The following is a 23924-nucleotide window of genomic DNA, read 5'->3' on the forward strand; positions in this document are numbered from 1 at the left end:
CACAACAGATTGGTACCTATAGTTATTCAGTTTAAGCTGTTTTCAATTTGCTCAGACAAATGCATCCAACACTTTTACAAGGCTCTGTGGAGCATACTTCAAAAGGAGGGAAAAGTAATGAATAAGGAAATGAAAGTCTACCATGTGAGACTGAGAATAAAAAGCCCTCTCTTTCCCTCTGGAGCGCTTAATCATTAACATCTAATCCATGTGATTATCACCCATCCTGTAAGAAATATACCCAATTACACATAGAAGTACTCTGATAAATCTTTCCAATTTTATCTATCAATAGTATGTGCGTCACACGGCAAACGCTGTGAAGTGCCTTTAAATCCCAAATGAATCAAATTGGATTTAGCAAATAGAAGAGTGGATTGGAGCAACCAGTCCTCGTTACCTCTGGCTCTATCATGGGCGAGGTGAGGGGCAGTCAGGCCTGCAAAGGGCCATAAATCACGGGACTTTCCCAGCTACTCAGTCCGGCACAGCGGCCTCCCACACAGGGGAAACGAAGGGCAGAGAGTCTGATTGACTCTCAGGGCCAGAAAGAGAAAAAAGGGGGGCGAGATCCTGTGACTTAATTAAAGTGTTGTGTATCTCACACACTGTAGCTACAGCTCAGTCAGTTTGCTACGGAAGCGGTTTGGGATGCATCAGCATTAAGACTCAGATTAATCCAACCCCAACCAGATTTGAAGAAAAATGCATTGGTACTTTTGAGTTGCGTGCTGCTTCTGCCATTAGGAACTACATATATTTGTATGCACTTTATAAGGCCTTTATGTGGCCTGTCATGTTAAATGTTAAAGATTGTATTTGTCCGTGTCTGCTTTAAACAGATGGAGAAACACCATAATTATAATGGTACTGCAACACAGGTAATTCTTGGGTACAATATATTGCAAGTAAGACATCTACCATACACTGATTTCTCTGTGTAACGGGAGGAGAACAGGCCCTTATCATGAAACAGGAATCAATACTACATTAACAAGGCTATGAGTTGAGAAACATTTTTTTAAATGCATCAGGTCCAACCAATTTGACCAGGAACATGCATGTTTAATCATGATTACAATTTTTTAAAGGTTTTTTTAAGGTGTGACTAAAGGCTTGAATAGAAGACAGCAAAACTGCTCCAGAAATAATGCGTCTCTAAAAAAGGAAATAATTGTTTTTGCTCAAGCTTCTCAATATTGAGGAATTCCTTTTTTTATTTATGTATTTGTACATTTAATATCTTTAAGGTTTTGGACTTTTGGTCCAAGTCTAAAAGCAACACGAAGGCATCATCTAAGCCTCTGAGAAATTGTGAGGGACATTTTCCTACATTATTTTTGACATTTCATAGACCACAAGATGAATCAATTAATCAAGAAGACAATAGGCAGATTAATAAATTAAGAACATAATTAGTTGCTTCACTAATCAGTCAAACATGCCAGTGTCTTGAAATGTTATCATAATATTGTTAAGATCAATAATGTCTTGCATAAAGCACATGTTACTGATTATTTGCACTATGAGTATTCAACTTAATTAGAAAGGACTGATTGAGTAAACTGTGATATTAAATAGAATAAATAGTTGACTACAGATGCAGCTGAATCACTCAAATGCATCTTTAATGTAATAGCAACCTCTTGTCCTCTACCTGGACTTGTAATGTTAAAGTGCTCTTCTGATCTCTCTTCAAATAAAACACCCGTGTACCTTGTAAGCTGCTACGACCAAATTGAATCTGGCTCGTCCCTCCAGTAACGATTACAGTGTTTGGGATAGTTTGTTTGGCCAGCACAGCCTCCCTCCTGCCTCATTCCCAGGCCAATCCTTTATGATTAAGCAGATAAGTGGTACTGGATGATAAAACAAACAACAAATGTCCACATTCCTCTCGCTCCTTTGATGTATGTGTGTGTGCCTCTCCGGAGGCTCTTACCTCTTCAAGCCCCCTCTGCTATAATCAAACTGCAGAGTCATAAACAGCGAGAGATGGGGACTATAAAAATGATCGGGAGGCTCTATCAGCTGGGGAGAGAAGTTCACACCTCGGAGCGGGTCAGCATCAGAGCGTGTGGGGGTCGGCCCGGTGGGGGGTCCACGGCTCTGTTTGATGCTCCTGAGACAGAAAGCAGAAGGGAGGCATGTTGTCAGGCTTTAGCAAGGGGTTGTGTTGTAATACAGTTGGATGCTACCAGAAACTAGACCCACTTTCAGGAGGGTATCAGTGAAGTAACTGGGATGAGAGCAAAATCAAACTATGTAAGGGTAGGGATTATGTCTCGTGTTTCCTGTTTCAGATTATGCTTCTACTGCTTAGTACGATATACTTTGCAGAACAGTTTGATCAAATCTGTTCTCATCTAATTACGCACGTTTTGGCAATTATGATGTGCAGAAACCTCAATAAATGTTGACTAAGTAACAAACTTAACTTTGCCTTAACAGCTGCTTACTAGATAGAGCTTTAACTGGGATATTGTGTATGGACAATCCTTTATTATTGATATAATATCTTTATTTTGTGTTATTCAATTACATATATCTTTCAAGACAGCTTACATTGTATTATTATCGTCGCTTTGAGGAAATGTTTGGAGTCTAAGAGTTTGTTTGGTCAGGGGTGTTTTATGGGTGTTTATTTATTTGGTTTCTGCTGTTCCATTGCACATTTAATAAGACATAATTTGTGCAAATAAAGACCTTCGTGAGTGACGTTTCCTCAAAATAACCTGCGTGCAGTGGATAAAGATTTCCAACAAGTATAATTTCTAAACGACAATTATTTTGCTAATCAAGTCTCTCCTTTGTGTTTAAGTCCTTCCACTGCAATTGGAAACCAATCATGTCCAATAGATAATAACATGGGTAAATTGTGAAGGACATGAATCAATAACTGACTGACTGGTGTCTCACTCTTCACTATCCCGAGGTCAGAGGCCATACTCTTGACCCCTCACCGACCCCTGACTCCGAACTGCACTGAGAGGAAATAACACCTTCCATCGTCCCAAACGTCCCCAGATTGAATGATTGCTCTTATCATTTGACGGATCTGGTCCAATTCTCTTTTCTCTGTCTTTGCTCCCCCACACTCCCTCGTGCCTCCCCAGCACTCATAATACCACTTTTTATCACCTCTCGCTGAAACAGAGACCCAGCGCCATCCGTCATTACAGCACACGCTGACAGCTCCTCACACATGCATGGATTTTTACATTTGACTCAATCCAGGGGCTTACTTTACTGTAACCGATTCAATATTCCTCAAATGAGCCGACCGATCTATATACACGCCACAGCGGATGGGATGATCTATAGCACTGCCTTAATACATTTCCCAGGCCTCAGAGACTGGCTAGTTTAAGGGACAGAGCATAATTTGTGCAATAAAAACATAATTATTCATTTGACTTGCTTGGTAATTTATGTTCTTAGGCATAAAGCTAAAATGTGTGTGGATTGTGTGTGTCTTGCATGCTGGTTTCTGTGTGGGCGTGAGTTTGTGAGTTTTAAATTCCTAACTACTACCTAGTTTCTAACAAGGGAAAATATCATACTAAGCTAACATTAACTTAACAAATGTTCAAGCTAATGCTGACAAAACCTTTTCTGATTTGATGTATTTGAAAGCAAATCCTTTTTGAATGAGGTTTAAAGCTCTTTCTGAAAACCGCATGTGCCTCTTGCAAGATTACCAATGTACGTATGTTCCAAATGTACAAAACTATTCATAAGACTATAGGTGAGTATTGTTATTTAGTTTGCATTGGTCAATAATCGTACTATTCATTTACTACTACTACTCATATTACTACCACTACACAGAGGGAAGCTAATTGTTTCAACTGTTTATCCATTAGGCTAATTTGAGTCAATCATTTGTATCAACTTTTCAAACAATTATCTAGTATTTGTTTTTACTTTTTCAACAGTTTATCCATTACTTTTTTCAATCAATTGTTTTCATTAGTTTTAGCTTCCTGTTTAAACCTCTGTTATCTTGCTAATGAGTTTTCACCCTCATCAACTCTGACCTAACTGCCACATGTAATGTAGGCTAACAGGGTTGGTACAATCCTAATTAGTACTGTTGGCCTATGTGGATACAGCATTTTAGTTGTATTAAGATCTATATTATTTAAATTAAAGCTACTCTTCAATCCTTCTATATACCCACTAGCAACTGCAGATGTAGGCTACTTCCTAGGGAGAGGGAAATATCTGATTTTAAGGGTCATTCCAGAATTGGAGGACATTTCATGTCCCCCATATAAAAAATCTAATAATCCATGCCCAAAAAGCTAAAACTTGCACTTGTTGTGTTAAACATACTTGTCTTGAGACAAAATGTATATAAAGTTGTAGAAAAAGTGGTTTCAAAATATTATTTAAATGATCAAATAGCTCTCGAACATCCCCTAAAATGGCATTTTTCTCTTGTCCCCACTTGTTGGTGAGCAACTTGCATGTCAAATATAACATTTAAAATAGGGATTTTATTTACTTTTTTTGGTATTATTCTATTGATATATGTCTTTTGTAATGGTAAAATCAATTTGTTAAATCATAAACATATTTTAAATAACAGTAATTTTGCACAGAAGGTGTGTCCCTCAACATGCGTTCAACCCTGTTACCGAAACGTTTGAAAAAACTGTAAATCAGATGACACAGTGGAAGTCACATCAGCAAGCCATGTGCTAGTGCCATGGGTAGACCAAAACTAAGTCCTCTCTTTTATTTTTCATATTTGTACAATCTTTTCAGTCTTAAAAGAGTGTGGCACTCTGACCCACTCAACCCTGTTACTGATATTATCAGAATAAAGCATATTCATTTCAAAGTTATCTTTCTTGCATTAGATATCCAAGTTTGTCCTTGCCTTGAAATAGCAATAATTCCTGAGGTTAAAGCTCAAATTAGCATTGATTTTCAACCCTGTTACTTTCAACCCTGTTACTATAATTAGAGTAACGGGGTAAATTCTTCATTGGAAAATATACATGCCTAGCTGGGCAATTCACTTTTTTTGATGGTTTATTATCTGTTTTTCCTAAATACATAACAAATGTTTATAAAATAGGTTCATTTTTAGAAAATTTCGGTGTCTAAATTGTCCTCCAATTCTGGAATGAAAGCTAACGTTAACCTATAGGCCTATCGTGTTCTTTGTTCATTTATGCTAACATAATTTAAGCCAAAATTACTTTATTTTCTACTCTGAGGTATGTGTAGTGTCATGTAGTAGCATTTAATTACGTTTTAGATCAGTCATGCCATCCTTAGTCATTGCTGTAAACTGATAATATGCTAGCAGGCTAACAATAGCATTGCCCGTTGGTTCAGTTACAACTGGCAGTTTGTGTGAATATTTAGTTATAACTTCCCTATGTTAAAACGTGTTTGTCTGGTGCAAAATTCAGTGATATGGAGTAAATGTAAATATCTACTTATAAAACACTAACATATAGCCTAATTTATGAACAGCTTCTGGAACAACCTACGGAAGTAGATGCAGTTTAACAAATTGAGAGATATCACAATGCAAAACACAAACAGCTTTCGTCTTGTCTTTAAATTAAAAAAAATCTACATTTCCTGAAGCAATATGAATAAAATGTTGATGTTTCTCATTGCCATTATTGCACAAATCTCTTAACTGTTGGGTCTGACAAACTACAATTGTGTGTATGTGTATGTGTGTGTGTGTGTGTGTGTGTGTGTGTGTGTGTGTGTGTGTGTGTGTGTGTGTGTGTGTGTGTGTGTGCCATGAAAAGAGGCTGAGGTAGTAGAGGGAAGGGAAATATTGTTTGTCTTTTTATTTTGTTTATATCTCCCTGCCTTTTATGGCCTACGCTGAAGCTTTGCGAGCGGCAGAGAGGGTAAAAGAGAGGGAGAGAAAGAGAGTATTCTCAATTTCCTTCTAAAAAGAAAATTCATTTGCAGTTGCTAATGTAATGTCACCGTTGTGTTTACTGAGCGTGGATGATGTATAGGGGATGTTGCATTGAGTGAGACTGCTTAATGATGCATAGAATTAAGTCTGTGGCTTTCAGCTGAGCTCCCCTCTCTCTCTCACACTCTCCCCTCCCTTCTCGCTCAGACTCCCGTTCCCTTCCTCTTTCCTTCCCTCCCTTTTACCTCTCTCTTCGTTTAATCCCCACCCTCCTCCTCCTCCTCCTCCTCCCCACCACCACACCAACCTCTCTTTCCTCTCAGATGCAGGCTGTCTTGGACTGTTGGCCACACGTTGCTCTGTGCTCTGTTGCCTAACTCCATCAATCACTGCGGAGGGGAGAGAGTGGAGGGGAAGTGGGTGTTGGGGGGTAAAAAAGAATAGAAATAAGATATGGTTGGGGAAAAAATGAGCGGGATGAAAACACACATTGGGTATAGACATCGTACAGTTTTTAAAAACCTGGAGGGAAGAAAGCAAACGAGTGGGAAGAACACCTCTTACATTTAATGATCCGCTGTGCACGATGGCAGTCCAAATAATTGCCTGAATACTGTGTGAATATATGGATGCAATTGTGTTATTACTGGCTCTAACTATGATTGTAAGTGTGTTGGGACTAGGGGACGGCGATGATAATGATGATGATCATGATGATGTGATTTTATGCTAACGGTTATTACCTGAGCGAGCTGACTACCTGAGTGGGAGGATTGAGTTGCAATAGATATAATAAAGATATATTTTAGGTTACTAGGGAAATGCGTTTCCTAATTCATACATCAGGGAATAATCCGACTGAAATACACCTGTTTATTTTTTTTGCTCTCCTGACAGCTACATCTGTTTAAATTACTGATTTGTTTGAAAAAAAAAAAACCTTAAATGGTTATTCTAGGAAATAGCTTTGGTGGATTATGTGCTCACTCTTCTGTTTCATAAGCATTAGAAACCAAACCGCATGTTATGAAGATCCTGCGGTGTAGTGAAACTGTAATTTTGTGATTTTAGAAAAAGTAGATATTTAGAAAGATCATCTGTAACATAAAATGCAGCACTGAATGGCCTCGTGGTGATTTGCACGTTTATTGTTTAAGAAACTCTCTAATATAACAAGCTTTTTTCAGACTGGATCACTAAATTGAATTTCAATGCTATTGGGATAGTAATTTTCAAACATATAAATGTCAAATGTGGTCATGTCAGACTTAGAGGTAAAATATATTTTCTAAGCCTTGGCTTTACCAGAATATCTTTAAGACATTTCTCTATATGTTTAATCACCTAGGGTCACTATCTTGGAAGATTTTAACTACCTGCACAAAAAAATGTTAAATAAAAAAAGGGAATAAAGAATGCATTTACTGTGTCATAATCAAATGGAAAAGCTGGAGCAGAAATAATTACAAGGAAATACACTTAAATAATTAATATAGTTTTGATGTATCTTTAATCTCACTCTATTGTTCATGCTCTGGGCTTGGTTATTTAGTTCAACTAAAACACATTTTGTGGAAATCCCTTTTCTGTTTCATTATGGTAATCCCAGGTCCCGAGAGCTATTGTTCCTCCAGTTTGGTCTGGAGGAACTTGTCTGACTCTGCACCTCATGCAACATCCCTGGGATGAATTTAAGAGCACTAATGATCTTGTAACTGACAATTCTCCCAGTATAGGAGAAGGCTTTCATAACATCCTAATAACGCCCATAGTGTCTTAGTAAGATGTCCAACAATCCCAAATGGGTGGAACATTCAGGTGTCCACATTTTGATTCGGCTAATTGTGTGATCAGACGTGTCCGCCCAGAGTTGGCCGGTTACGCAACATATGATGGCCACTTCAGCTGTGTGACAGTGTTTTGTTTGCATGTTGATTTTACAGTTTCTCTCTCTCTCACATCCCACTCCTTCATCTCTCTCTCTCCCCCTTTCTCTCACTCACTCACTCCATTGCTCCGTTGTGATCCAGCTGTCCACCCCATTCATCATCCCGCCACTCTCCCCCGCACAGAATTATTATTTCTTTGATGTGTTACTAGTTGAAAACAAATCCATTTTTCTGGCCATCAATTTATCATCTGGAATGGGGAGTCACACTTGAGTTGTAGGGGCAACCACATTTTCCCAATTCCAACTCGCACTGTGTGGGTGTGTGTTTGTGAGGTGTGTACGTGCGTGTGTTTGCCCACATGTTTTTGTTATTGGTGCACATGAAAAGCATGTATCATGATCAAAGCTTTCTGTACATGTGAGGTGCAGGATGAGAGAAATCAAAGGTAAATAGAAATGATGGGAGGAAGTGGAGGGAGGAGTAGTTTGAGAAAGTGAGTGAGGAGAGAAAGGTGGGAGAGAGAGAGAGAGAGAGAGGGAGAGAGAGAGGGCTTCCCTCTTCCTCCAGTCACCCTCCTTCACCTAACGTCTGTGATAATTTATCACTCCTCCTAGCTTGGCTGACAAACTATTTGCAGGAAAATGAGTTTTTCCGCCACGGATTTGTCCTCTGGGAATAGAAAGGGGAGCTGCTGTGTTTTTATTCCATCACGCACACACATACACACGCACACACATACAGATATATGGTTGTTCACGTGCACGCACAAACACACTGGCACACACACATGGATTGAGGTCTCCAGTATTTATTGGGGGGAGGGGGAGGTGGTTAAGATAAATGAGGTAAATTAATAGAGTCACTGAGGGAAAAGATCTGCTTCCGCACCAGCAGATCTGCAACTGACACACAAGAGATGAGCACATACACCCCCCTTAACTCCCCTCTTTCACTCCCTACTTCACCTGCCATCCCTCCCTCTCTCTCTCCCTCTCTCTCTCTCACTTTGCTCTCCAGTCCTCCTGATCCCTCGTTTGCCCTCCCACGGATGACAAATGTAACACTCAGACAAACAGCGATCAGGGCCATACAGCATAATGTCAGCTTAGATCAACACTGGGACAAAAGCAAATATCACAGCATCAACACTGCATTACAAGCACTCTGCCTGTGTGTGTGTTGATGTGTGAGTGCCCGTATTACGATGGCTGACCCGGGTCACTGGATTCCAATCTCACTTTCAACCTCATCAACCAAGCTATTGACAATGTGCTTGACGGAGAATTACACGACAGTAAAGGCCTAATTACATTGCTATTACCCTGGGCTGTCCATAATCGTCAAACACGACGCATCAGTGGGACATCGCGGCAGTAAATCTGCAGGCGCTCTCTCTGCCTCTCTTAATGCCTGTTTCCCACACAGTGTTAACATTTGGCTCCACTTTATCGTCTGTTGACAGCAGAGACAGACAAATATACTCAAGTCAGTCACACTCACATTATATCAGCCTAATAAATAGAGAATTAGATGTGTGGAGATAAACACACCTCGACTTTAAAAAGTGTCTATCATATCAAGATAGACAATACATATGTGGTGCTAAACCTTTCATTTTTGCAGTTCACTGGTTTTACATATGGGTCAGACACTTTATCTGCTTGTCAAATATTTCCAAGTAAAATTACTGCAAGAATACATAATAGTTTGGGTCTTTAAGTTAAGGGTAAAGAGATGCTTCAGATGTCTCAAGCAAAAAGACAAATGGAAAATAATAGTATTGGGGTATTTTTAACGACCACTCCCAAGTTACAAGAAAACTTAGACTCGATGGTCATTGGAGCCGAATGTCTGAACCAATATTCATGGAAACGTTTTAATAGTTGTTGAGATTTTACTTCAAAGCACAAATGTCAGTCTCAAAGCATTGAAGGAAAAAGTCAGGGGATCACCAAAGATAGTAGGGTTCATCCTCATGAATGTCTGTACAGCATTTTATGGCAATGTATTCAACAGTTGTTGAGATTTAGGCAAAACCGTTGGAAAAAAACACTGATTGAATGCCAGCTAACAGTGGAACTACTTTTTACTAAAGAACATTTGGTTAAATGTACAATTTTAAGTTCAACCAATCATGAATGTTAAGCGTTCCTGGAAGACACTGAATAACAAAATATTTCTCTGGGGTGGCCCTAACACAATTTTTTGGTGTCTCTTTAGCAAGTTAATTATAAGCAGACAGTGACAGGACACTAATCCAGATGATGAAACAAAGTGTTTTGGTTTTCTCGCAGACATTTCCTAAGCTAACAGACTTGTGCTTTGACATTTTCTGCATTACAGCAACCCTGCTGTTATACTGAGTCTCTTATACTATCCATTTCTCTCGGTGTTCTCCACTTGTAAGAGCAGCACCTGAGTTCCCATGAGGACTTTCATCTCCGCACCCAAGAAACCATCATAGCCACCTATGTGATGCCCGTCTCCATGGACACCGACTCTGACTGACAGGCATGAAGACGAGGTCCACTGTGATGGACCGCTCTGATCATCAAAGTCTACCACAATCACTAGTGTGTGTCGATGGGGGTGAGTGTATGTCTGTGGTCAGTCTCACCCACATTGAACTCATTCAGATAAATCATTAAAGTTGGTCAATTCTTACATTATTTTAGAAGAGGGAAAAAATTGATATGGTCGGTAATATGCCAGCAGAAACAGAGCTGATTAAAAACTTGATTGAAGAGTTCCCATCTGACCACCAGTCCAAATTGAATGTGGGCTAAACACAACTAAACACCACTCCCAGGCCAAACCCCTCTGTTGCTAATGGCCATTACTGCCTGTATGCCATTGTGGGCCTCACAATAGCAATCACGCTGGGATTTTGTTTGGGGCTTGCTGGCAACAGTTATTAGCCCCCCAAAAAAAACTGAAAGGGGGGGCAGTCAAGAGAAGAACAAGAAGATTTGGGGTCCTGCACGGGGGGGAACGTCAGCAGGAGGGACAGGGTGCGGGGTCAGAGGGCAACACCAAAGCGGAAATGGGAGGCACAGGGGGAACAATGGACGGGGATGGACTAAGACAGACAAAGCTTGAGGGAGGGTGGACAGTGCACAAAACACAGGAAGATAAGGAGAAAAAGATGAGGGCACAGAATGGAGGGGAGCCAAAACAGATGGTAAAGGCTGCTAGGGAGAAAGAGGGCGGCACTGAGAGGATCAAGGGGAAAAAGCTGAAAAGAGATGGGCAACACATAGATCATGACAGTAACACAAAAACATGACTGAATCCCGTGTGGTAACAAATTGGCAGGACATACATACAGAGGTTAAACAAAACTCATATGGACTTCACTTACTCTTAATGGAGGTATGTCTCAGTTCTTATGGCACACTGGGACATTTGGTGTCGTCAAAAAGCTCTTATCAGAATGCACTCTCCAGGAATTAAGCCTAAAGACAGAAAAAGTACATTTCAGTGAACAAACTATGACTATATCTTTCAAAATATATAAATATTCTCCCGGGAATGTCCAAATTAACCAAGTAAAAAGGCAAAAAATACACGTTTCAGCACTTGTGGGATGGGAAATCATCGCCCTAATGGGATCATCAATAGTGAGGTGTTTCTGCAGCTATTATGACCTAATTATCTGGCTCATCTCGACTCGCTGACCACAAAGAGGACGTGCGCTCGCTTTGCTAGATTTATAAAAGTTGTCATTAAGCGGGTGCTTTTTCCACGGGAAGCATTCATCTTTGCGGGAGCGCGCAGACGAGCAGAGGTGCGATGCATAAGTGAGTACGGGAGCGAGCATCGCGAGTCACACTTCTGCTTAGTTTGCGAGAGGGATTAATTAAAAGAGAGGATACACTTTGAGGGAATAAGGAAAGAAAACATATATACAAATATTTAAAATTAAAAACCGGTATTAAAGTTACTTTGTGGTTTGAAATTGATTTTTACCGGAGGTAATTCTGCTCCAAACTGTGCGCAATGTGTTTTTGCCTATTTCTAATATTCCATGTTATTATTTACAGTTTAGATTATCTATGGTGCTTTAATTTGACCTGTAAAGTTTAGTTAAGTTGTTTTCTCTAATATCCCTATCCTAGAATGTGATATACGTGCAGAATTACTAAAAGCCTGTACACAACATGATGTGATCTTAAACCACTGATTTTTTCCATCGAAATTCAGTCATTTCCAAATTATTTTGTGCTCTGCATTAGAATTAAGAGAAGAGTTGAAATACAAGCAGCAAAATAGTTATGCATGTGTCCTTATCTCGGCACTCGGAAGTGTTCGCTCTGACCTTTTACCCTCTCCTCTTGTTGCCACCTGTCGCCGCAGGTTACGCTGCTTTTTCTGCGGACATAAAAACTTTGCTTGGCGAAGTAAATCCGGAGATAGAACTGTCAACAAGACACACCCGGAGACAAGAAACAAAGAAAATACACATTGCATTTTTCATTCAGAGTTCATTGATAGAATGTTGTTACTGGAAGAAGGGCAGCAAACTCACTTGTTCTCCTAAAATGAGAATGTGTCCCATTATAATGTTTGGGCACTTTTAATACCACTCGGCACTCAACATTTGTATTCCTTGCTAAATGATTCTGAACCAGTTTAATAGAAACTCAGAAGCATACTCGAGTCAATACGTGTGTTGAAGGTTTGATGTAGTCTGACAAACTGTGTTTTATGAATCTCTCTGACACATAATTCAGCACTGGGATGCTCATATTTTAAGTGCACGAAGGGCGAAAGAGAAAACATGCACCTCACATCTGACGAGGTTTAGTGTGGAAATAATCATTTTTTGCATCGTTTTATAACATATTAAAACATATTCTACAACAGCATTCTTACTTGTATTTATTTTTCTAAAATGATTTTCAAAATGTAGCTGCACCTCGTCAACTTTACGCTCAGTAGTAACACGATTACATGTAGCCGTAGGCCTACATAAAAAAAAACCTCTTAAATTGTCTGTTTATTGAGACAAATAGCATCATTGGAAAATGTATACTTAGTAGAATTTCTAGATTTTTTTTGTTAAACTGTAATTTTCTCCCAACTCTTTTTAATTTGTTTCGTTTGAAAATAATGATTTGAGTCACTATAAAGCCAATAATAACAGTAATTATAACGAAAATGCATTTCTGTGTGTATGTCTTTTTGGATTTCTCTGAATGTGTTTCCACAGTTAAAATTACATTATGATCAACTATTCCTCTCCTTTCACTGTTGTCAGCAGCGAATTGATGGCATTTAAAAGGAATAATGTTCTCTCTGAATTACCGACACCTATCCTAAATGGCATGATTGACATCTATCAGCATCCAAAGTGCATGAACGAAGGAGTAAATCGCGAAGATGCTTCAGGACATTTTTCTGAATATCAGCCTTTATGCGTTATGAGTCCGGATTTAGGGCGTGTGTGACTCCTGCCCCTTGGCAAGTTGAACCATATAATTACGCTCTATTTTAATTCACAGTATCATCATGATAGATACCAATCTGAGAGTTTAATCCCTTGTTAAACTCTCGGTCACCTCTCTTTCTTCTGCCACTTTTCCCCTCCGGGCACTTGTAATTTCTCTCTGGTCACTTTAGAGGACTGTCTCGGTTTCCATCTCAGGTTATGATTCCCTTTAGTCTCCTGACGGTTGTATTTATTTAAAAACAGTCGCCCCATTGTCCTGCAGAGGCCCTGATGGCAGAAGAAAGAAGGACTTCAATCACAAGCTGACGAGATAAGGACTGATGTTGCTTTTAGGTTCCCTTCTCTTGTTGTAAGCCTGTCGTGAAGCTGGATCAATTCAATCTCAGATCAACCGCTACTTTAGGTAAAAAAAAGTGTATTTTATGTGTTTTATATTGTCTTATTAAAACTCCCCTAAGAAAAGGAAAAGCTCCAAATGGCTGATGTATAAACCTGGTTTTCTATAAGACAGGCGACACGGTGCCATGGATGCTGTCATTAGAGGTGCTGTGTTTGTTTTACAGGCTTGTGAGAAACAACATTAACAGCGTTTTAACTCAGGGGGTTCCTGAAACCCTGGTGTGACATCACGAGCCCTGTTTCACGCGGGGCAGAAAGTAAAATCAACTCACTTCAATGAAGCTTCACGCCGTTTCCATGCATGCAAAAAACTCCTTTAGCAAAACAATTTAGAGCATTCCGAGGAAGCAACACAACGGTTGCATGCATGCTCTGAGCGAGTTTTAATTCTATATATTTTATCTAGCCAATAGATGAAGAGTAAATCTGCCTTTGCTATGCTTTGATCTAATTTCATTCAGAAAATGCATTTCAGGAAAAGAGCAAGACAATCAAATTTGATCCATGAACTCTTTGTTTTTAGGCTTTCCATTAGATTCCAAATTAATCTTAATTAGAATGCAATTTAAGATCAGATTTGACAAGAAATAGACTCATCTTCCACCTGATTTGATATTGTTTCATGATTTAAGATGTGTTAACTAATTTAAGAAAAGAAGAAAACATATGTCTTCGTGACAAATGCAATAATTGAATAAAGACATTTACTGTTTATGAGCATTTCCTCCCCCTAATAACCATCTTGATTCACTGTCTGAGCTTGGAAACAACAATAGGCTATTTGGCGATAAGAACCACATCCATCTTAAATGTCTTTGCAGAAATGAAGGTTTGAGGCTTGGACCGAAAATCTGCTTTTACGCATTTCTGCTTCTTGCACAAAAAAGTCCCCAATTAAAAAAGTTTTAAAACATATTTTGGGTCACGATAACTTCTACTTCCGTGTTCAAACTGCAACTACTTTCCTCGGTCAGGTGTAGTGTACCTGTCAGGGATAAACTGTGACTAATAGCAGAAAATCAGACACTAACTCGTGTGAAAGCGGCGCGCGGACCGGTGTCACTGCGCGTACAGTCTAATTAAAGCGGGGCTGTCGCTGCAGGTGAACGGAAAACAAGCCGTCTCCTTGACAAGTGTTTCCGTATACAGTCACTCCGCGGGTGTAATGCCATCAAAACACAGGGTCAGTCATCTTTTCTTTTTTCTTTTTTTGTATTCTTCTCTTTTTTGTTGGGGGCTGCTCCTCTATTTTCCCATAAAACACACCCCCTCCTTCCTCCTCCTCCAATGGCTGCAGGGCTCCCTCCTGCGCGCAGCCCCGGTTGGATAAAACCTGGCTGAGTGTTGGCAGCGCACACACACAACACACAGCAGCCTCCGACACACACCGTGTTTTATTATAACAACCACCAGAGTCCTCATCGTTTTGGATAATATATCAGAAGATCCGCACTCCGCAGCAGGGGGACGTTTTTAATTTGAGAGGCATTGTTAAAAAGGTAAGATCTCTCTTTAATTTCTCCCTCTCTATGAATGCTATGTGATGTCTGAATGGATGAATCGGTCCGCAGTCCTGACACACAGCGAGATGTAAACGGAGCAGAGGAGGCTTCAATTATCCCCAAAATACGCACAAGACAGCAGGCTTAATGTCGTTCTGATTTGGGGAAACATTGACAAATTAGGCATTGTAATAAAAAACTGTTTATTGGGATTAAGGTGTAAAAGGGTGACCCATCTTCAGATTGCGGAAAGTTTTTTAAAAGACAATAATTATCATCCAAATTCACCGAATAAAAGCTGTCGCCATTGAGAGAAAGAGCTGAATAATTTGGGAAATTTTCCAGAAGTGAAGAGCTTGTGTTTGTATTTTCTCTTATATAGCTTCATTCAATATCCGTTTGAATTACTTTGGGCCCAAATAATTGTCTGAAAGCTGTAGTTTTGATTTCTTAACAATTATATTTTCTGTCATCTGTTGCAGGCGAGTTGAACTCGTAAAATGACTGTGAAAAAAAGAAAGAAATGAAATACCAAAACATGTTGAATTGTTCCTTAAACTGTTAGTTCATGAAAAAATTAAGCAAGTTTAAATAATTTACAGAAACAGTCAAATACAAAAACAACTTAACATGTGTTAAAATGCTAAATGTCACTTTAAAATATAAAATGACAGACTTGTTAAAAATATATTAAAAACAAGTTTGCTACAGGCTGTAGAACATGAATTATAATTATTAACAGGAACAATTAATACGAGTAAACTGTATTAACATTAGTACTAAAATATAATTAAGAGCCTCTCAGTTACATTGACAAGTCGTTCAATGTCATGATGTTTTTTACTTCCCTATAAAACCAACACTAATTGCAACCAAATGCTACTTTATTCATAGATTTTGTATTTACTGAGATGTATGTTGTTTTACATTATCTATTATTATAGGCTTATAACTATAATATGACTTTTGCTACATTTTTATTTTTGACATGCCTATTACCTCACATTTTAAATGATGTGTAATTTTGGAAATATGATTCTAATCAGCTGCTTTTAATTAAACATTTTACCAAAAGGTTTGTAATTACATTTAGCTTTAAGTTAATTCATTAAACTCACACGAATTGCACTACATTTTCAAGTGTACTTGAATATTTATGTCAATAAAGTTAATCCCCACACAAAAGACAAAAGTAGACAGTAGAAGTTATAAACTGCAAACGAGAATACGTTTTATTTTTACTATAACTTACAGATGTCGTCAATCATTACTTGTCCTAACACTGTTGTAATTATTAATTAATGTAATTATTCGGTTAATTTTAAAGTGTTCACCCAGCAGGACATGACAACACCTGACTGACACGCTTACATTGCATTAAAACAGGTCCATGGAGTAACACTAAAAGTGGCTTCAAACATTTTTGATTACATTTTATTCCAATAATTGTAGTTGATGGAAATGAAGCAGTACTATTTTGACTCTGTGTATTAATAAAGGGGTGCATTTTTATGTAAAATATGACAATGTTTTGCTATCAACACTGTGGAGTTGGAAGTTAATCCAATAGAAAGAAGGCTCACTATCAGACAATGTCTGCTTCCATATGTACAGCAGATTTAGACCCTTTTAGTGAAGAGTGGAGATCAGAAGATGTTTTCACATCTCTGAAGTCCATTCTTATTTGGTTTTCATTTAATTTGAGTCCAACAAATGAGACATAAAGCAGCACTTTCTATCTTTAAGAAAATATTTTCCTTTTTAATGTCACTTAAGACATTCTGGCGAATTGATTCAGGTTCTTTTTTGTATTGTTAAGGTAAATCAATCAGTCCTGAGTGATTCTCCTTTCTCCAATGTTTATTTTCCCTCTTACCAAATCTACTCTACATCCCAATGCACATATATAATTCTCTATTTTTCTGTTAAAAACCCAAAATAAAATAAACCCTCTGGTTCTAATAGTTAAAAGGAGATTGATGAGACCAGTCAATCCTGATTACAGAGCGGTTAATGAAGGGAAATTTTATGTATAACAGGAGCAGCCATCTGGGCTGGCCGAAGGGGGAAAAGAACTCTCATGTTTTACAAAAGCTCATTATTCAATTATAGTTCTTTACATAAACACAGACACACAGGCCTATTTCTACTTCTATTTAAAGTTAAATTAGAGAAAGACGGACAGATTCAGCTAATTTGAAGACAATTGTCAGCATCTTATAGCTGCATTTCCCTGCAGACACTCACAGAGTGCCACCAGCTGAGTGTTTGAGCTCAGAGGCATCCCTTATGACAAACAGCCAGTTTGATAAACCACTGTCCTCCTGCAGCGTGTGCTCCACAGTGCGCTCAGGAGCACACTCATGCCAGACGAAACAGGACGGGGAGTAAAAACACTTTAACCGGGACAGCGTGGAGCCAACCGTCACGTTCAGCTGGTGGAGCAAGGACCAAAATCTCAGGGATATGTCCAACCACGCTGGAAGAGGTAAATACACAACAAAAGTTGGCCTCTCAGACTCCTGTGAACAGTTTAGCTGAACACATTTGAGAATTGTGATCCGTCTTCATATTAATAACCCCTCAACATCAACTTTTCACCTTTTATTTTTCCCTTATGAAGCTTGAAATAAATAATCTTCCTAATCCCCTATTTAGTATTCATGAACAGCAAACATTAAATAAATGGTTCAACACACACACAATGATGTGGACTACTTGTAAGCGGATACATGTTTTGTTTATGTATTTAACAGTAGCTTATTCTCTGGGCATCCTACATGACACTAGTCAAAATATGTCTTCATTGGAGAACTGTACATTAATACACACGGTCACAAAATGCCCTTCTGCTTACATTATCATGTGTAACACCATTCATTTAATGTTTTTATACTGATATAAAGGAGTAACTATGACATAAAGTTACCATTATGAACGTGTACAGCTCTATATTGGTCCTGTGATGCTTTCATGTAAGTTGTGCATCATTTGACACAGTGCCAGACCTATATTTGGCCTCTTTGGGAACTTTGGGATCTCCACTTGAATTTGAAATAAAACTGGGTTGGATGCTTGTCTGTATGGCATTCAGCCCAAAACTGGACACTGTTTGGAGAATGTAGGCCTACAATGGGAAACAGAGAGGGGTCTTGTCTGCACTTTGATTCTTAAAGGAGTGAACAGTTATTTTTCCTCTGGTCGTTGTGCAGGACATTGAGGAAATTAATTAGTTGGCACTCAAAGCTGTCAGATATTAATGTATCAGCAATCTTCCTCTGATCTCTCTACATCTATCTATTTATCTATCTATCTATCTATCTTAGCTATACTTTTCCACGTAATGAATTCACTCTTTGTTTTTTTTGGGGCGTGCACACGGTGTCTAGTGCACTGCGCGCGTTCACGTGCGCGTGCAAGCCACCCCCCGGGTCTGCTCGGCTTTAATATCCTGCAGGTTGATGAAGCTTGGCGGGGAGATTTTTTTCCACACTCCGCTGGCAGCGTTAATAGAGGTCCCCCCCCCCTCCACCTCTCTCCCCTCGGCCTCTCGTCCGGCCGCTGTTTGATGTGGAAATGAAAGCTGGGAAAAGGCTGAGAAAAGAGAAGCGTCTCTCAATGGGTTAAATTAAAAGCAATGGTGTTCTTGCAGAGTCACCACCGTGCAGTCCATAGAGAAGATGTGCAGGCTGCTGCTGTTGAACGCAGCGCGCGCGCTTTGTCTGCTGCTGTTTGCCGGGAAAAACCGCTCTGTTGTTGTTGTAGGATGGTGTTTTAAAGGATCAGGCTTTGACAGATCTTTGGGGTTTAATTAAAAGTGCAAAATATATTTGATTGTGTTATGTCAGTCAAATAGTGGCAGTTCTATTTGTTTTGTTGCAGTTGTTCCTGATCTTGTATTATTTTCAGCATTTAAGTACAAAAGCATTAGTATCTAAATGACATGACATTGTAAATCAGCTTGCTCATTATATACCAAAGTAACTTCTTATGGTCAAATGCAAATGTACTATACATAGTAAAGTATATAAACAAATATTCTTTCAGTAAATAACAATAATACACCATGATTTATAATTAATGGAAAATACACTAATCAGTGAATATAAATGAGAATTGTGAGAATAAGCCTGCAGGTATTATTATTTATAAGCCTGGAAGTCATCAAACAATAATCAATTTAAAAGTTAAAGCTTTGCTGCTGGGCAAAGTTTAATAGGGGCATAATAAATTGATATGCATTATTAATATTCATATAAAATCTTATTTTTCTAAACAAAATTAATAGTGACAAATGATTTAAAATAGACTCCTCAAAACGTAAACTAAACCTTAGTTTATTGATCATTTCACCTTAAATGTCCCTTTTAAAATAATTGTTAATAAATCAACCCTGAACATAACAATCTTCTTCAAGGTTTGTTTCTCCTCGCTGCTTTCATCTCCTCCTGTGTCCTCGACTTTTTAAATGTAAACCTTCATTACGCGGATGCTGACAACGCCGCCACTGCTACAGTTATTTATTACAGTTAAAGACCGAGCTAATCTCCAGCCTGCTAACGGACGGATGATGAATGTCGCAGGTCATTTTAAGAGAGACAACATCATACTCATGTTTGTGGAAAAATCTACTTTAGTATAGGTTTATAGAACATATATTTAGTAACTTTACTTTGCTATAACATCCCTGAGGGCTACACTCAGGTTTTATCCTCTTTTATGCTTTTTTGACAGCTACTTTATCATTATCATTGCAACATTAAATTAGTTGATGATGCATTTCATATAGGAAGAAGCTTTGCTTGTGTGTGTTTGTCATTTTAAGCGGTGCAGTGTTTGTGTGATCCATCCTTTGTCAATGAGGGTTAGACCACAGGGACAGCTTTTAGGGATGCATAATACACTCCTTTATAAAGTTTGGTAGCTTAAAAAGTAAGTTTTGGATGGGCAGCGTGTGTGTCCAGGTGTGTGTGACTTAGATGTGTGATGACGTTGGCATTTCTCAGGTCTCATGTTCCTAGACATTTATGAGTGTTCATCCCCCCTCCTCCCCCAGGTCATGGGGGTTTTAACCAACTAGGTGGAATGTTTGTTAATGGACGTCCACTCCCGGAGGTGATCCGGCAACGCATCGTGGACATGGCCCACCAGGGGGTCCGGCCCTGCGACATCTCCCGGCAGCTCCGAGTCAGCCACGGCTGCGTTAGCAAGATACTGGGACGGTAAGCGAGTTTCCTAACATTCTGTTAATCAGCCTGGTTGTGTTCTTTGACCTCTGAGAGACTGATTACGTAAAAAAAAACATTGACTTTAATTACATTTATTATGTCAACAGCTTCCACATAACAGTATTAGGTTAGTTAAAAGCAATACAATTGAGTTTAAATAAAACAGTTAAACTTAATAGTATTGCTTTCAACTAACCTAATACAGTTTTCTGACATTTTTTGACATACTACATGTAATTAAAGTCAATGTTTGAGTTTTTCCAGTGTAGGAACACTGGTTTTTGTGTGACAACCAAGCCTAAAGTAATGACTGCACATGTTGTACTCTCTTCCAGATATTACGAGACAGGCAGCATCAAGCCTGGAGTGATCGGTGGCTCCAAGCCCAAGGTGGCCACCCCAAAAGTTGTGGATAAAATCGCAGATTACAAGAGACAGAATCCCACCATGTTCGCCTGGGAAATCAGGGACCGACTGCTGGCGGAGGGAGTGTGTGACAGCGACACGGTGCCCAGCGTGAGCTCCATTAACAGGTGACAAACTGAATTATGAATGAAATCATGTTAGCAGAGAGCCGCTGGGGCTCAGCCGCATGAAGATATGTGGAATTTTGAGTTCAAAGAAAGATGAATGAGGAAGGTTTATAAAGAGATTTTGTGATTTGAAGCTAAAATCTCTCTGAAGGTTAAAAAAAAAAGGATACTTCTGAACTTTATGCTTTATATGCTATCATTAAGCCTAACATTCACAGTTAGTGGTAAAGGTACAATTCCCAGTTACTCATTTGAGTTATTTTTGTTTCAGAATAATTCGAACAAAGGTCCAGCAGCCGTTCAACCTGCCTCTGGATGGAAAAAGCCTGAGTCCAGGACAAACCTTGAGTAAGTCTTTCCCATAAACACATGCACAATGGAGGCTGTATCGCCATCCATATCAGCGAGAACTATCATGTGACGGGGAAGGATGAGGGTTAAAGATAGAGTGCGCTCATGTAGGATTAAGCTTGTGACCTTGTGGCATCTACAGTATCATTTCCGCTCTCTGTCTCAAATCTGTCTGTCTTTGTTTATCTCCCCTCAGTCTCGAGTTCAGCCGTCACCCCTCCAGAGTCTCCACACTCAGACTCTTTGGGCTCTACTTACTCCATCAGCGGACTGTTGGGTATCCCTCAACCCAGCGCCGAGGGCAAGAGGAGCCATGACGACAGTAAGAATTAGATCAAATGAAGGAGACGCCCATTATTGGGATTATTTTTGTTTTATTGTGGCAGTGTATAGGGAGGAAGCCATTACATTTGTATGAGTTTAAAAGATGGAAAGGGGTGGTGCTCCATTTTTTTCCAATTACGACTTTTTAAGGTTAATGTTTAGTTTTTGATTATATCTGTTGTACACAATGTATTGGCACCGGCATTAATTCATTCACTCAAAATAGTACACATTTTTAATTCAATGTTATATTTGACCTTTTATTGACCTACTTTTCAGAGTGGGCCAAAAGGCACAAACATAGAAAGGGAGTTTTGAGTTTAAAATTCTCATACATTGAATTAAAAATGTTGGCTCATAAAGACAATTTTGAGGCAGCATTTAAAAAACACGTAAAGAATTCATTCACACCCTTAAATACTAACCTCATGATAACCTTTTTTGGTTTAGAGTCATTTCAGCATTTAAACTTTTGACGATAAAAAGTTTTATATTTCGGAACAACATTTTGCCCAAGGATATTCAGACGTCACAAAAGCAAAAGAGATATTTGGCTCACCCTCTTCTCCTCCGCGTCTCTCAGGTGATCAGGAGAGTTGTCGGCACAGCGTTGACTCTCAGGGCAGCGGGGGCGTCCCGAGGAAACAGATGAGACTGGATCACTTCTCCTCAGCCACGCAGCACCTGGACTGTGGGTTTGATCGTCACCACCACTATCCCCCAGACTCATTCAGCTCGGCCTCTAGCAGCAAGACAGAACAGGTAAAAACATATCTATTATTGTCAACATTCACCCATGTTTATAATGTGTTAATGCTTAAATGCAGCTCTTAAGTAAGCACACAAAATATATAAATACAATTTTATTTCAGATGCATTTGAAACTTGAAAAATGTCTTTTTTTTTTCACGTGTACACATGCATGTTTATTCCTTTTCCTACATGCCCTAATAGCTAATCCCTGTTCATCATCCCCAGACTTTGTACCCGCTGTCCCTCATTAATGGCAGCCTCGACGAGGCCAAGACCAGCCTCTCCACATCCAGCTCCGCCATTGGACGGAATCTGGCGGCGCACCAGGGCTACGCCATGGTGACCGGTGAGTCTTAATGTTAAGATAATGACCTTTGACCCAAGCACAAAGTCGAAGCCCTCAAAAAGCTGACCATCAGCACCTTTCAGCCTGTTGCACACAGCGTACCCACATCCTGACGCCACTCACTCTTTGTTTGTTTTTGACATTTCACTTTTAGTTTGTCACTCCGCTCATGTTCACCATTCCTTTTCATTTTCTCACCCACCCTCACCCTGGCCGCATCAGACCCTCTACAGCCCCTGCCGCTCTGTCTGAAACAGGAAATGTCCCCAGAAGTGACCAGCACGAGCCCCTCCCCAAACATGGCCGTGTCCAACCTGGCCTTCGTGGAGCTGCAGGCGCTGCAGAAGCCCCTCTCTCTCAGCAGCAGCTGCAGCCACTCCAACCATTACCCCAACGCCTTCAACTCATTCTCCCATCATGCACCAGTGTACGGGCAGTTCAGCAGTCAGTCTATCATCTCAGGTAATGACGGCATCCATCTCATTCATGTTCATGCTCATAATAAATGTGTTTGCATTTGTGTTGTACAACTTCTCACAGGGGGCAATTAGCACATATGGTTATTTTTATTATGTACAAATCCAATGTTTGGTTGATTTAATTGAACGTTTAAATAGTCAGAAATTAGAAACAGTCGGCATAAACTTTCTTCTTTAATTATGATGTTTTGTGTAGAACTTGAATACACTACATTGTAATTGGTTTAATGACTAATTATTTAATTTGCAATACAGTGAATTTTCTGTGCTGCAAAAACAAACTGCAAACGAGAGCATCTTGTGCTGTAACAACTATAAAACAGTAACTTCCTGATGTTAAAGTTGTGTGTTGTGTGTTTTTAGGGCGTGACATGGTGAGCTCTACCTTGCCGGGGTACCCTCCTCACATCCCCTCTCCGGCCCAGTCAGGATACTCCTCCTCCGCCATCACGGGCATGGTAGCAGGTACTTTTTTTAAGCTTGTCTTCACCTAGAATTACAAAAGTCAAATGGAGAATTAAGAGGGAAAATAGAAAGAAGCCAAATGAGACAGGGAGGAAGGGAGGAAACAAGGGAGGGTGATGGAGGAAGAGAGAATTGTAGATTAACAGGAAGAGTCAATGAGTAGGCAGGTTGGTGAGCTGTGTGTGTGTGTGTGTGTGTGTGTGTGTGTGTGTGTGTGTGTGTGTGTGTGTGTGTGTGTGTGTGTGTTTGTGTGGTGTGTGTGTGTGGTTCTGTGTGTGCTGTGGTGCTGGTGTGTGTG

The 23924-nt window shown here is 39.5% G+C and overlaps 1 protein-coding gene across 4 annotated transcripts in view; it reads left to right on the top strand.

Annotated features, from left to right (window-relative positions):
* Positions 1-15006: 15006 nt before the first annotated feature.
* pax8 (paired box 8) overlaps positions 15007-23924 on the top strand; it is an 11499-nt gene continuing 2581 nt past the window's right edge. Inside the window, exons 1-10 of one of the 4 annotated variants that reach the window (XM_010783985.1) lie at positions 15007-15144; positions 17478-17635; positions 20204-20369; positions 20711-20908; positions 21180-21256; positions 21456-21581; positions 22167-22345; positions 22562-22682; positions 22905-23144; positions 23525-23626. In XM_010783985.1, coding sequence (XP_010782287.1) covers positions 17614-17635; positions 20204-20369; positions 20711-20908; positions 21180-21256; positions 21456-21581; positions 22167-22345; positions 22562-22682; positions 22905-23144; positions 23525-23626 — 1231 coding nt within the window. In that variant the 5' untranslated portion in view covers positions 15007-15144; positions 17478-17613. The remainder of the gene's footprint in view (positions 15145-17477; positions 17636-20203; positions 20370-20710; positions 20909-21179; positions 21257-21455; positions 21582-22166; positions 22346-22561; positions 22683-22904; positions 23145-23524; positions 23627-23924) is intronic. The other 3 variants (XM_010783995.1, XM_010784003.1, XM_010784011.1) reach the window with 3 other exon arrangements.

This window comes from Notothenia coriiceps, unplaced genomic scaffold (assembly GCF_000735185.1).
Source record: "Notothenia coriiceps isolate Sejong01 unplaced genomic scaffold, NC01 NC01_scaffold00000666, whole genome shotgun sequence".
Classification (NCBI taxonomy): Eukaryota; Metazoa; Chordata; class Actinopteri; order Perciformes; family Nototheniidae; genus Notothenia; species Notothenia coriiceps.